Source organism: Antedon bifida, chromosome 3, assembly GCF_963402885.1.
Source record: "Antedon bifida chromosome 3, ecAntBifi1.1, whole genome shotgun sequence".
Classification (NCBI taxonomy): Eukaryota; Metazoa; Echinodermata; class Crinoidea; order Comatulida; family Antedonidae; genus Antedon; species Antedon bifida.
The window spans coordinates 2,382,084-2,398,775 of record NC_136228.1 but is presented as its reverse complement, the minus strand read 5'-3'; the positions used below and the strand labels follow the sequence as shown (position 1 = coordinate 2,398,775).

The following is a 16,692-nucleotide window of genomic DNA, read 5'->3' as shown; positions in this document are numbered from 1 at the left end:
GAGTATAGGCCAAAGTAACAGCCAATTTGACTATTTTTTGCTCTAAATTACACCTTTTTTCCAGTAAATAATTATTTATCCATATAATTGTTGGTCAAAGTGAATAACTACTATACATATTCAACAAAACAAATTTAAATTGTTTTTTTTTTCAGGGGATACTAATATCTTATACATATACATATATGTATAAAACTTATGCATCATTTACCTTCAGGTCACTATTGCAGGATACAAGGAAGGTGATATACTCAGTAATATTCTTTATTGCAAATTATATTACTATTATTATTATTTGACATATGATACAGATTATATTGGTGGGTATTTGTTGCGCATGTGCAATTGAAAAGTGCTGGTCCACCGTACCACGTGACGTAGACACGAAAGCAACCCAGTGTACGTCGTACAACATTGAACTACATTTAATTTATTAAATTAACATTCCATTTTCCTCGAATCGGATCAAAAAGAATGATTTATTTATTTGTTATTTATTTCAACAATATTTTACGAGGGTGGTCCATCCAGCCGAAGCTGATCATTAGGGACCCTCACAAATATACAAAAAGACGAAACATAAACATAAAAAAAAAAATAAAATAAATATAATTATAAATATAATGATGATGATGATATACCTTACTTATTGTAAATCCAAGTCCTTATTTTTAAAATTAAACTTAGGCCTACAATATTGTAATTTCTTAATCAACTACTACAATATGATTGGAAACGATACGAAGAATACATCTACCGACAACATAATATAATTTCTTTTTGATTGATATTGTTTAGAAGCGTATTCATCGAACTGTAAACATAATACAATCATTCATTAATATTCAATAACGTTTACAGCCACTAACATGCGCGATGTGGCATGCGCAGAGAGAGGTGCGCCTCACGGTCTTTACGTACATTATACGTTTGCCGTGGAAGCTGAACGCGAAAACGCATAATATAAACTGCAGTAAAGTGGCGTGAAAGTAGCTGTAATTTTTTCACTGCCGGTCAGTGCTCTCGTGTCAATAGATACTTGTCAGATGTGACACCTTTTGTGATAGTGACACGCGACAAAGTCATTGATATACAGTTAGACGGATGTCAGAATTGACAGAAAATATCAGACAACGCACCTGCATGTATATGGTGTTACAAACACCAAATAGAAACACTAGTACACGCGCGTATCAAAACCGGTAAAGTATTATCATTGTTTAAACGCACGCGTTACACATTACATGGGCCCGCTTAGACTTGATTTACCCAGGTAGGTTGTTTTCACTTACCACCCGGATAAACTAACCTGAATGGAACCTGTTTCTCCGTGATTTCTAACTTAGAGATTGCAAATAAATATATGTATCTTGTAAGTTCATCATTTATTTTGTGATGGAGACAAAAAATAATTTAAAATAAAAATACAAATTGGACACAATCCTCATCAAATAGAAAGGCGACACCCACTCCGCCGACACAACCACAACAAAGCACCGCTTCAACAATACTGAAACCAATTTCAGGTTTAATTTAATACCAAGTGTATTAGAAACTCCTCCAGAAGAGATAATTTGTATTCACGAAATCATTTCCTAAGTGCTAAGCCTGTGGAGCTGCGAAGAGGAGCGGTGCTTTAGGTACCCGTTGCCCCGTAGTAATCTGTACGGCCAGAACGAACAGCTGTGAAAACAAGGGAATAGCACGCTAACGATTAAACATGTGTCCAAGTGTGTTGTAATATAGAACTGTATTATTAGTTGGTACATACGGTGTAGGTGGTAATTGATAATTCAAAAATTAAAAAATGAAATGATTTTACCACTAGCTAAAGTTATTGAAGAAGAAATGGAGTATTGGGGGTTTGGATTGACTACAGCCTTATTGTTTGATGTATTAAGGCCAATTTACAGACGAGCGGTAACGGTAAACAGTAATCGGAAAACAAAAATATAGAATCTATGTTATTTCTTATGACCATTTACACAAAACGCGGAGCGAACGGGCGGTTGAGCGGAAACCCGCTCAGGATAGATACAGATTCTACGTGTACTAGCTACGCGCTCGTCTGTGTAAATTTGCGTTTATTGGTACAAAATATAATAATTAATAATTGCTTATATTCACCGGTAAATGTTAGGATATTTTGAATAATGTATACCTGAATATAATTTAGAAACAATAGTACATTGCAATACACATTAGAATAGCATTGATGTAAGCCTACACAATAATTATGCATGTATAACGATGTGATTCATTAGGGACATAAGAAGACGGCATGTGACGGTATGCACCATCAACATTGTTTTCTACTTATAGGCAAATTTATTCACGAGGAATATATATTTACGCAACTGATCAGAGATTCGCCTAGTGGAAGCAATGCTTAAAGGAGAAAATAAAACGTAGAAACGAAAGTAGATGAATGAGCTATGGTGTGCCAAGGGTTAATTAGCGTAATGAAGACCCCTTAAGTAGAAGTGAAATCCGAACTAATCAGCGGTTCATAGACCTTAAACTTGTTCAAGTAATTGAAGCGTATCATATTCTAACCCAAGATTTGTTCCACGATGAAGACTAGATACACCGTATGCGTCCGACCTTAACATCAGACAACCAAGATAGAAGCTTACAACTGAAACAACATTTGATTAATTGAATAATTATGTAGTGCTAGGGGGGTCAGTTGAATGTCACGCATGCGCAGTATAATTTCAACAAAGTTCCCTTACCCGTAAATTGCAAGCGTGCGGTATTATCATTATTATAATCTATACCAAAATGTTATTCTGCTGTAGGTAGGTAAATATTATGCAAGACTATTATTTGACTGGTGGATGGACATTAATTAATTTCTATTCATAAATATACGAAGATAATTTTATTTTAATTTGATTGAAATTAACATTATTCCCACAGGGCAACGCAAGAATGGAACGCATTTATCTATCTAGTTCGCTATATGCGTAAAGGCCAATTTACACAGATGGGCGATAACGCTAATAAAAATATAGAATCTATATAGGCCTAGTATGTTATTCCTTATGACCATTTACACACAACGCGTAGCCACGGACGGGAGGTTTCCGCTCAGGATAAACAGATTCTACGCGGGACAAGTTTTCCGTTTATTGTTATTACTGTTATCACTCGATCGTCTGTGTAATAGGGTTTATAGGGTATAGCGCACTGTGAAATTCAAATGAAATGCCAGCAAGAAACGAGTTAAATAAGCAATATAAAGTTTCCTGACGGATAGAGATTGGCAAACAAGGAAGACGATGTGAAATTTCACTCTTCTCTGGATAAACCAGCGTTATACAGTAGTCTTGTCATTATTCAGTAGTCCGGTGTCGTATTTTCAGCGCACGCTATCGCATCGAAAAGGTGTCGACCTTTATTTTCAAAAGTTATATATTCAGACTGAGTGTATGTTTCAGCTCTGTTCGTGACCATGGACAGTAACTAAATTTTGCATCATGGCGAGACACGAATATCGGTAGGCCTACTGCATATTAAAAAGTAAAATGATACATATAACGCAGAGATCCTTGCCACGAGCCGGTGACGCGTGTTGACCCTGTGGTGACGCGTGTTGACTCTGTGGTGACGCTTGTTGACCCTGTGGTGACGCGTGTTGACCCGGTGACGCGTGCCGACAAGTTTCCACGCGTTTCAAAAGTTGTGTACAGTATTCATGTTGCACGGTCTGTGACAAAAATCTGCCCAATCCGAGCGAGATTCGAACCCGGATTCTACTACTTGACATGCATACATCTTACCATTAGACCACTAGGGCTTCATGGTGTCTTATATTTCCTTGAAACAACGCTCATCAATAGAAAGGTCACAACTTATACATGTAATTATAATAACATATAACGTATAACATAACGCATATAACCACGTGTGATAGCATCCGTGATTACGCCAAATTATTTTTTTTTTAATGGGGTAGTCGCGGAAGTTATCACAACAAAAAACGGTTGTGTTAATACATTATGAAATATTAATTTACAAATCGTCGAAGTATTATTAGCTGTACATTTTGTTTGTTATTCAGTTAAAAATAGACGAACCAGATGACATTTTAAGTATAAATCAGGCATTAAAGTAATCAATTTTATGAATATATTAATAAATAACCGTTATCATAAAGATCAACTTTAATTCATACAGTTACGTGATCAGCTATTATACAAATATTAAATGTTATGACTTACAGATACAGTATACCCAAACACGTGAGCCACACACTTTTCTTTTTCAAATGAATTGTATTTCAATAAATTTTATAAATATTGTTTTCACATACCGGTGGATCTGAATCTGATTTTAGTTATTCTTTTACAATTTTCGCAGAAAATATTGAACGAGTAGTGTTCAATTTTACATTTTCTAATCTTTTCCCCTAGAAAAACTGCGGAGTGTACACACACTTTTTCACGCGTAAAAAAGTGCGGAGACCGGAGCTACCCTTTAAGCCAATAGAATCCGGGCATAAGTAGGCCTATACTTTAAAGGTTCACTTTCCTTTAAATTCATGCAATTCAATGCATTAGTACTGTAGAGCAATCGAATGGGAATTTTATTCGCTACATTTATTTAAAATCAATCATTGATAATTTAAAAAATATATAAACTGGAAAAAATGTCCTGGCCACAGTGTACTGTAGGCCTACTACTAAGGACGGAATCGAAGTGACGTAAGTAAAAGAGTAGATGGCCAAAGGCACTGTGGTACCTACGGATGATCCACATGTAGGACAGTGCCCTGGGCCATGGCTACTCTTTTGATGATGTCTAAATGGCATAGGCAAAGTAGTAGCCATGAGGCCTAGGGAACTGTAGCCTACGAACATAATGCATGGTCCTACAAGAGACGCAACACAAGGGCGTAAACGCAACGTAAGTGATTTGACCAATCACAAGGCTATGGATTATTCGAACTATCGGTCGCCATTGGTCAACTTGCTTGCGCTGTGTCTACGCCATTGTGTTGCGTGCGTCCGTGCGTTGCTTCTACGTAACTTTGCGTTGCGTCTCTAGTGGGAGCAAGCTGAAGAGCGGGGTGGCATAAACAAAGAAGTAGCCTTTAGCCTAGGAAACTGAGGCCTACGAACCTAAAGACGAACAGTCATCAGCAAATGATGAGTAGCTATGACTAATTCAATTAATTTGGAAACAAAGTTTAATAATTCATCTATACGATATCGTTTAGAATAGAATATGACACATGTCAATAGGTAAGTGTGTAGGCGTTATTAGTTTCTTAAAGAGCGAACTTTATACATACGTTCTTCTTCTTCTTTTTAAAATTAAAACAGCGTCAACATGACGAGATGTAAGCCCACGCTGAAATATAACTAATATGATGGTGCCAACATTTATCCAGTGGCATTGGGAAAAAAAGCGTAAAGCTCTGTCTACACTATGTGTGTGATATACCCATATATGAACACGATGGCATCATATTACTACCATATTTGGGCACATCACACTTTTTGTTGACAGTGTAGACAGCGCTTAAGACCTATAAGAGCCGAAACAGTGTCAGGCCTACAGCTCTAATTCTGTTATTTCCTTCAAGTTCTCCAAATTTGCGGGCCCACTAAATTTCGAAACGTACACAAGATAGGACATTATGTTAAGATCAGGGCCTAATGCCACAATTTAGGAACTGGGCCCCACTCATCGAAATCCTGGATCCGCCAGGATCGGAAGTTTTGTCGACAAATACTTTGCCGACGACGACAAGGATTTCTCTATGTGCTGAATCTAATTATACAGTGCAGTTCGTTACAAAAATGATGCACACTGAATATGAAAACTGACTGACGTATGCTGCTCAATCGATACACGAATGATATCATGTCTGGTGTCTATAAACAGCGTGCAATATCGTGAATTCTGACAGGAAACTCTATCCCATGGGAAACTGAGCCTCCTCTCTTCTTCAAAAGCGTTAGATTGTCAATGGTTTTCTACCAGCCAGCGTGGTCGTTTTTGTAGTAGGATATTATAAAGTGGAACAATTATTTAGGTCAGTACTGGTTAATATGTATGGGTTGGATGCTGTGGTATGAGCTTGTTACAGTCAGCAGACACGACACTAAATGATGTTTATTGTCACTAGACATGATACCGTATCGTACGAAAGTCGGTTAGATGATAAAGCAAGGTTAAACAACTAAAAAACCGCTTCGTTTCTACATGGTTAAAATATATTTGATCAGTTTTTAAGAAATCAAATTGTATATGGATATATTACAAACTGCATCTTGACATTTTAAATGTATAATTTCAACGTATGTTGGTACGAACATGAGCGATCATACAAACGACATTTGTAACAAATGACGCATACAAAACGAAATACAAATGTTAACATTTGAATACGCAAGTATGGCTTCACTAATGACAGTACATAGTTTTTGAACGGTGTTCTATTAGCGGACATCTGTATACATATCTTAGTAACGAGGAGAAGTGTTATATGAATTTATAAATATACTTATTTGGATATTATGAGAGGTATTAGAACTATTTTCTTGCTTTTAGGTTTCTACAAGCTAATCAGCATTGCATAATTGGCCTAAGTAAGAAATCGCAATGGCGAAAGAGACATTATAATTATTACGCGCGCCTACAATCATTGATGATACGAGTCTTTACGCGCGCGTCGATTTCTGTGTATGTTAATTTCTCTCTAGGTCACTGATGGATTGGTATTCGTAAATGTATTATTAAAGTATGAGCTTTTTGGATCGAATTGTGTACCACGTCAACCTTTATTTAACCATTATTTAACCCAATTGATGCGTATAAATATAATATAAACTGATTATTGTACCTTTCAATGCCGCTACTGTAAGATCAATACATTATATGAGTAGGCCTAGTTGTAGCATTTTACGAGATATCTGTTCAATAAATGATGATATATTTTCATCTTACTCCTGAATTAAAATATATGCTTACGACTAAATAGACATACATAATGCGATGTGTTTAACGTGTTCGTTTTTAAAGTAAAATTGTCGTTTTATCCCGAACTGAAATGATAGTCTGCTGCAATGTATGTACGTCAATATCATAAGGGATCGTCTGAGAAAATGTTACTGTGAGAGGGAATGTTAATATTTCGCGCGGCAATATAATTATTGATGGCGACTTAATCCTATACGATTACTTGTTCATTAATAAAACGCCGGGATCGTCTCCTATATTTGGGTTTTCTTCATGCATTTTCTTCATACATTCTCAATATGAAAGTGGATGGACCGACTAACCGACCGACGGACATACCAACGCTAAAGCTCTGTCAACACTATCAATCCTTATGTGACAAAACAATGTGATGAGCCCATATACGGACATGGTGATGTCATATAACTACCATATTTGGGCATATCACTACCATATTTGGGCACATCACAATATTGTTGTCAAACTAATTTGATAGTGTCGACAGAGCTTAACATTCCAAATTATATTTAATGACAAATGTTTTTATTGAGCAACATTTTGAAAAGTTATTTTTGACTTGAAATTTAATCTGTTGTAATTTTGTTTCTTTTTTTTTTGTTCTATTTAAAATATTCATCAAACGTTCAATATATATCATACAGTATTTATTTATTTATTATTTATTCAGAAAAAAACAGGTAAAAATAAAAAACGAAGACAATTTCTCTGGAAGATTCAACCGGAAAAATTGTTATCAATAATTACAAATATTATAAAAACCAAATATTCTTAATATAAAAACAGAATATTATTAAAATCAGATTTTGAATAGGCCGTAAAAAAAACACAAAATAAATGGTTCAATTCATCAAAAAACCCCATTGGCTAATATTATCCTTCGAAGGATTGATGAAACAAGAGGCAGATTTTCTAAATTAACAACGCAATATTACAATAAAACTTGTCAAGAAGTTATTTTAAAGATGTATTTTAGTCCCTCAAAAATATAAAACTTAAAAAAAAGGAAAATAATAATAATGATGATTTCAATTATAAGACAACAGTTTGACAATGAGATTCCGGTTAACTTTTTAAAGTAGATATTTTTTCCAATCCAATTTTTCGGCCAAAGTGAATAAATTAATAGACATTAAAATGTTTTTTAAAGTATGGTTGTTTTTTTTTCAGGAACTGCTCAACCTCCAGAAGATACAGAACAACGTAACTTTTTACCATCTAATTTTTTTTCAACATTGATTTGTTGAAAAGTAACTTTCATATTTATTTGTTCTCTACCAACGAGATGAATGACAGTTTTTCAGTGCCGACGTACATTTACCCATGTATCACGGAATATTCGGTAATACAGCACCACACGTGAATCACATGGTGCCTGTATCATGTAAAGTTAGCTTACGGGTTAGGTTATGGTCTATAATACTACAGATACAGTACTGAGAATCGGTTGGTCTGTCGCCTAATCTAATTATATCTTGTCTTGTCAATTCAGTAAAAGAAGAAATAATGTTACCGATGTTGGCTTAAATAACATCGATTTTAGTGATTGGAAAGTGATCGTGTAGAAACAAAGCTTTGTGTATGTCAACCGAATTTGATGTTATATCGACTGGTATGAGCATTTAAATCAATAATGTCTGCAAATAGCTATAGCCGAAAACAAGTCATGTAGGGAAAGGAGTATTCGGCGATAGTGCTGGACAAATGAAACGTAATAACGGTAAGCCCGCCCGTACTATTTATACCACCGGGATGGACAAATTTGTGGCTAGCAATGCTTGGTATTCTTGAACTCTAGAAAAGCACGTATGTCTCTCACGTACTTTTTCTTACGCACGCACAACAACAGTGGCCCTTCAAGTTCCAACGCTGGAGGCCTCGGGTGTTTTTAGCCTATTTAATTCCTGTTTTTTCTCTGGGAACTGCTCATAATGCCCCCATAAGCTCCGGGGCCACCATAAGCTCCGGGGCCCCCATAAGCTCCGGGGCCCCTGGGTTTAGCCAGTCAGCGATCATAGCCGTTACGCCACCAAAGAGGTCAACCTGACCCTTAACGAACACTGTAGGCCTACTCTGAGCATACGGTGTAACGGTGGTTATAATACTCGATCTATCCATAAAAGAAATATTTCCTCCATGCAGGGGGAGGAGTGAATCTTCCTGCTTCATGATCTGTCAACATAGGATCATAGGCTCGAATCCCACTTTGATCAAATGATGGTATAGTGTTGATAGTTGAGCAATAGTTATAAATGAGAACTGATCGTTTATATTGAGTATAACAAACTATGCTAATTTAAATATTATTTGCATATAGTGTCCTGCTTTTATTTTAATGTTTTATTCTTATCCATTTTCTCATAAACGTAGTAACATTAGCAATTTTCTTACGTAGCAATTTTAGTTTATTCCTTTTAGCGTTGCAAATATGCAAATGCTAACATTCTGTCATACGAATTGAAGCAGTCTTATTATTTTTTTTATTCATGCGTCACACGAAAACAACAATAATGATGACCAACCACATTAGTGATGACGTCACAGTGACTCGGGGTCATTTTCTGCATATAAGCAGCTAGCAGCTTAATACTTGAGTTCTTCGGTTGATTGGAAACAAGATGCGAATTTCGCATAATCGATTTTCCTCAACGCGTAATCTGTGTTAAACGTATGATGAACACTACAGCCAAACTCGGGATGAATATAATGTTGCAATAATGATAACACAAATTGAAGCGAGTATGAACACGTGACGTATACGTGCATATATAAGAAGGCAATATAATTTGTCTACATAAAATACATATAAGACTATTATGTTAGATTGTATAATATATTATTCAGAGATGAGATTTGCTGCAGAAACCATTTCTGAGAAAATGACATCGTAAAATATCATGAGATTTTAAAACGTTCTGATCAATCTGGGTGGCCATGTATCGTTCGAAAATATAATTTGTCTGCATAAAATACATAAAACAATTATGTTATAATAAATTATTCATAGATGGAGATCTACTACAGTAACCATTTCTGGGAAAATGATAACTTGTAATTATATTAGAGATAATGGATTTTCAAACGTTCGGATATCCTCTACACTATAGTTAAAAATGTATTGGCGGCCAAAACATGAAAAATAATGATGGATAAAATCAAACGTTGAATAAACCATTCTGTAGTTATTATAATAAAATGTATTCAACTTTACCAAAACGCTTTAAAAAAAGCAAAAACCCATTGACAACTTCCGGTTGATTTTTTTTCTTTAAATTAAAGTTATTTTTTCCAATCTAATTTTGGTCAAAAGATTCTTATATTTCAAGAAGACAATATTATCTTTAAATATAATTATTCGTCTGTCTCTGTCTCTCATGTTTTACCTGTATAATTATTACTGTTTGTGGTTGTATCGCCTGAACGTTCAATTAAACATCTATCGATTCAAGTTGTTTGGGTGAATATGCGAACGAACGCCACTAAATTAAGTACATCAACGTGCACTCTACAAAATATATTTGGCAAGTATAGTTTTATTTTAAAATGAGATTTCACTTTGCATAACGAGGTTACCATGGTTACATAATATCATTAATGTATGGTAATTCGTGTATAAAATTTGTGTTAAACACGTTTTAGCATCAGATATTTCTTCATAAAAAAAATTTGTATTTAGATACATCTAAATACAATGGAAAGGACCAAGGAGAGACATTCGGGACCCAAAAAGTGTCCCTTTAATAGGGATGTCCCCAGAATAAGGTGTTGGTCGTAGTGTTAAAAACATACGGTATACTCCCCTATTTCAGTTCACAGCACAGTGTCCCCATAAATAGGGGTGTAACCTGGATGAGGGTGTACCAAATAAGGGGTTGTACTGTAGTTGAATATAGCGTTATATAATCTATTTTTAGAACATACGATTATCATTTATCTAATATCCCCGTCATTATAAGGCTATAATCGTTAATGTATTACCGTAGTTGGCGGTATTGATAATTTTTTAACTGATTCTTCCACGCCCATATTTATAAATAATTTTGACCATTACTTCCTGAAAAAGTGTTGGTGGGTTGAAAACAAGACTGTTTTAATATTAATTTACGAAAATTGTTTGATATTCTTAAAATTATTAGTGGAGGTGGATATAAAACATCATTGTTCTGTTACAGTAGTGGAAAATCTGAAGAAGAATTCAGTGAAAATCAAATTAAATGTGTCTGTTGAACCAAGGCAATCTACAACAGGACACTGAGCTCACCTTGCCAAGATAGAAACTCATAACAGTCCTTTGGTCGTATGTCTGGCTGCGACAAATATCAACAGTACTGTATGAACATATTCTCCGCGGCGTCTATAAGGGGCGTGGAACTGATCGCGTCGCAGCCACAGATAAACCCTTTGACGCTATATAGCAATGATGTGGTCTTTTGATTTTTCTTTCTTAAATTACTTTACGATCTCCTGAACCTTCTTTCGTCAGGATTAGTAAAATATATGAACATAAGCTACGTATTACCCAAGCTATAGTCTTAGTAACAAAATACTCGCCAATATATATCATCATTTATAATCGTCATCATAGCTTTAGTTGTGGGCCCATCATTTTCAGGAGTAAGCCTAGGCCTAACTCATTTACTAGGCTTTTTTCCTGAATGGGAAATTCTTAATTTCTTATTTTGAGAAAATTACAAATTATTTATTTTTAAGAAATAACTCATCTTTGAATTATTATGCGCAATCGATTTTAAAAGTATCGTCGTATTAAATAGGTAATAGGCAGCTAAGGATAAATATCGTCTGCTAGGCACGTGACGTGTATTCGCATGCGCAGATTGCAAGTGAGATGATTGTTGAATGAAAGAAGACAGTAATTCTTTTTATGAATATATTTACAATATTTTCGCCGACATAAAATATGAATGCGTACACTGGACTGATTAAAAGAATAAGATGTTCATCAAGGCTTTTACAGTTCACCTAGGCCTAAGATAACATCTCTTTTTCAGAATAGGTTTGGTTATTGGGACGGGATTACGCATTCACTTTGTGCACATTAATTTTGTACCCATTTTCATTAGGTCAAATCAATAATATCCAGTAATTTAATTCATAATTGCGACCCCTATGTTTTGTAATTATCATTATTTTATTTCATTTCATTTATTTATTTGACCAACAAACCAAAAGATAAAATATACAGAAATTAGTCAGGAACTGCTAAAGTAAATAAGATTTATTCAATTATTAATGTTTTAATTTTAAGTAAAACCATTAGCCGTGAGTTAGGTGTGGTTAAGAAAGTTCTAGAGCGTGTTAACCTCTCTCTGCAAAGAGGGCGTTGTTCAGTCCAGTCCCAGCAAGTTCATAAACGCACCACATTTTGTGATAATAATAATAATAACTGGTACTAAGTTGATATAGCGCATTATGCTGAAAGCCTCAATGCGCTTTACAAAGACAGAAAATTTAGAAAAATTACAAATTAAAAAGGTGGGTTTTGAGGAGAGATTTGAAGACACTGGTGGAAGTAGCCAGACGGATGATGGTGTCTTCTAGAAAGTATACAGTATATGGGATGAAAACTTGATACCAAGGCAATATAACAACAGGACACTGAGCTATCCTGCCAAGATAGGAGCTAGTCACAGTCTTTTGATCCTATGTCTGGCTGCGACATACCTCCACGACGCACGGTGTCGACAAAGGGGCGTGAAACTGATCGATCGCACTCGCAGATAAGCCCTTTGATCTACGGAGCTCAGCGTCCTGTTGCCATGGTTATACAGCATGCCGTTTATGGTCGCTAGACATGACACCGCTCATGTATCGGGTTATATTGCTATACAACATCTATTCAAACAATTATAAACTTTACTGTTTATAACAATCAAATTCTAATCAAATTAATTCATCTTAAGAAGTTTCCGCCGATGCCTGAAAATTTGCCTATAAATGAATTAGGTTATAAATCAAAGTTAATTAGCATATAAATGGAAAATAAAGAGTGAGTTTTAATTACTTCAATCTTGAATAATGGTAAGTTAACAGTATTCGACTCTGGTTTGACTTTTTAGATTTGCCTAGAAGCGTAAGATCTAATTTAATTCGACAAAGATAAAACTGGCATATATAGAAACATAAAACTCAGTAAAATATATGGATACATTATGGTTGCCATGGACAACAACTGTTGATAATAATCAACGTCATAATCCGTAAAGTTACAGCAGCATCAGTAATTTGTATTCAGATAATTCCAAAGATTTTCTGATAAAATTGCAGGTTTTACGTACCAAAATAATAATGGTAGGCCTATATTGTGTTTCTAAAAAGCGGTATATATTTTTATAAACGGCAAGCCAAGGGCTTATTGTTTCCGAAATCAATAGGCCCCACTATGTTTGAAAAAACGGCATCTTCAAACTGGTATGCTACGTTTCCTAAAATCGGTACTAATGTTTCTTAAAAAATCAGTATGTTCCTTAAACCGGTATAAAAGGTATTACGTTTTCTAAAATCGGTACTATTTCTTAAAACCGGCATCCATATTCCCAAACAACCGACAGGGGCTTTCGCTGTGTTCTTAATGTCGCAAAAACCCATCCAATTAATGTTTCCTTTTAATTATCAACGGTTTCCAGGCAACGAGCAATTATCGAGCAACTATCTTTTTGCATCAATCAACCATATAGGCCTATCTATGAAACGCCAAAAGCGCAAAAAATGTTAGCAAATCAACGATGAAGTCGATTGACCGTCTAGACTAGTAATGTCTTGCAATTATCAACTTGTGTTTAAACATTGGTGTTAATTTGACTCGCCATAGACAAGTGAATTATTGACTGACGAGTTTCCCGACTAAATGCAATTTCGAACAAGTAATTGACATGACCAGAGTACGAACGGAGCCAGTGGTCATTTTCCTTACTATTTTGCATAATGTATCTTACACATCAAATGTTAATTGCATATATTGTATAGGCCTACCCTTAATTTATAAATAATCAAACTTATGCACAAAAGGAAACTTTGTCCTAAGCCTCCTGATAAAACCACACGACTGATACTTGCATCCGATAGAATACCTACAATTGCATTTTTAGCCAATCGTAATTTTTGTTTTTGTGAAAATGTATTTTTTAAACCAAAAGCTGCGTCGTTCGGTTATTCTCGGCCTTTTTCTCTACGTCACAATCGGAGTCAAAAAAGGGTCATCACGAATCACCAACTACGGTGTCCGTCCAATAGACCACGGCAAACTGCTAGTTGCCTGTATATCTACCACGTATTATGTTTTGACGGACGGGAAACCACTAGTTGTATTTCTAATTCTAATAATATTTTATATTTTTTTTAATAATTATTTAGCGAACAGGATTTCATACCGCAGTTCTGCTATCGTACACGTTTTCCTGCCGCCCGTCTGCAATCGCCTTCCGCCGTAACCCATATGCGCTGTCAATCACTTAAATATGATTTTGACGATAATTTTATTTTAAATTCAATAAAATACAATTGTGACTGTATGCTATTTTTAATGCAATGTGATTAGCAGCGAGGACATGCAGTCATTTTCGATATTGTTGCTTTCAGAAGATCCAAGTTGTTTATCTTCACTAGAATCGGCTGAATTACAATAATAATATGAATTCATAATATCGTATGTAGCAATGGACACGCATCAACAATGAGAGTCTAATAGTATACTGTACAACGGACTGAGTAACGCCTTAATTCAGTATTAACATTAAAGAAAGCTGTACATTCAAATTGTTACTCTTCATTGCGTACCGTATATAAATTCAAAATATATTATTATGGAACATACGTTTTCTTCCTGCCTGCTTTGAAATTTTTTTTTTCTTTGCGCATATTTGTCATAATTTATTCGCAGTTCAACTGCGAGTCTACATTAAACAACGTATTTATTCTTAAAATCACTATATCCGCATCAATGATAATGACGTATTGACATTGGTAACTATAGGTAACCGTAATTTTCTTGTACAAATAATGTTAAACCATACTTCGTATCAAATCATGTCTATGGAGCGCATAATGCACTGTTGTCACATATCATTAAAATCTTCAAGAATTATGCTTTCGTGCGCTGCTTGTTTTCATCAATTATTAACGATAACAAAAAATGGCGGCAAATAAAAATATAGTGTGGACTTACTCAAGCAGTCTGCGCTCCCTGCGCTGTATTTGTTCCTTTGTTAGTTTGCCTCCTTGTTTTTCTTTCCATTCTGTAACTGTTTTCGAAGCTAACTCTACCTCAGGTTCGTATGCAACGTTGATTACTCCACCGTTTGTCTCAGCCTCGTTGTAATTGGAGACCGAAGCATTACTGGACCTGCGCACTCGTGGTGCCACGTTCAACATGGCGACACGGCCGCCGATCGCACCTGCCGCGGCTGAAAAAAGGGGGAAAAAACATAAACATATATATCATTTCAACATACATTAATCAATAAGTCTAATATAAAAAATGTTAAAATAATTCGTGTAATGATTATAATTATGATGATGATGATTTATTGAAATATAAATACGTCTATAAAACTAGGCCTAATTCTTAGTAGAATGATATTTAGTTAAAGTATGGTTTTATTGATGTTTTTCATAATACCAAACATAACATAAAAAGAAACACTCCACTCCATAGATTCGAAGAAAAAAATATCTACAGTAGAGCCCCTATTATTAAAGTACTGTACTCAACAAAGTCCCTCAAAAGGAGTGTAGTACGAATAAGTGCAATCGGAGGATCTTTAATTTCTGATCTTTACCACCGCCCAGCTTCCCCCACCCCGCTCTCATCCCAGCACATCCGATTGCAGCTGTCACTAAATAAATAGTTTAACTAACGATCGCAAGTCATTGAAATACTGTCTATGTTATTACAGGTTTTCTGCAGCCAAAGTATAACGTAATGTAAACCTAATGACAGATATAATATGTATATTAAAAGTATTTAATCCATATAGCTACATTTCCTGTCACCAACTTGGGTGAATGCATGTAATGTATTTTTTATTTACATGATCTTGAAAATGGTCCCATGATGGTTCCGAAACGTCGATCTCTCTTTTTGTCATTACATTTTGTATTGAAATTAGGCCTACAGTATACAGTAAACTTTTTTTTAATTCGTACATAGACTTCTACCTTAATGACTTGCGACAGTCAGTTAAGATGTATCGAATTGACAGCTGCAGAATCGGCTGCACATTGTATACAATAATACTAATATTATTTATTAGGCAAGTATTTAGGAGCAAAAATAGGCATGATCAGAATAACTATAGTGCTCTAACTCTATCACCACTCTCCCTCTTCACTTAACATCTCAATACGCCATTGGAAACTACCATCAGTTTAATTATAAAGAAAATCACGTATTTTTATTTTATTTTATTTATTGTATTCAATCGAAACCAACAGACAGGCCACTAACAGGTTTGATACAAAAAAAGCCAGGACTGTTTCAAGCACCTTATTCCGGGTCCTAACATTGATCAAGGGCTTCTCTCGTCTATTTGTGATAGATACCCAATGTATTCATAAATTCTAATTCTAAATGATATGTGACACGTGCGCAAAGTGTTATATCTATCCTACGTGCGGTTTTCGAGCCATTTCTACAAAAAAAGATTTTGTTGTGCATGATTCAAATAAACATAACGATCTTCGCGG

General features: G+C 35.1%; 1 protein-coding gene and 1 long non-coding RNA gene across 2 annotated transcripts in view; one reads left to right on the top strand and one right to left on the bottom strand.

Moving 5' to 3' along the window:
• Positions 1-16,692, top strand: part of LOC144838876 (uncharacterized) — a 276,224-nt gene that overhangs the window by 138,812 nt on the left and 120,720 nt on the right. The gene's annotated exons all lie outside the window — the stretch shown is intronic.
• Positions 1-16,692, bottom strand: part of LOC144838875 (voltage-dependent calcium channel type A subunit alpha-1-like) — a 124,118-nt gene that overhangs the window by 94,924 nt on the left and 12,502 nt on the right. Inside the window, exon 2 of the mRNA XM_078694394.1 lies at positions 15,173-15,410. Coding sequence (XP_078550520.1) covers positions 15,173-15,410 — 238 coding nt within the window. The remainder of the gene's footprint in view (positions 1-15,172; positions 15,411-16,692) is intronic.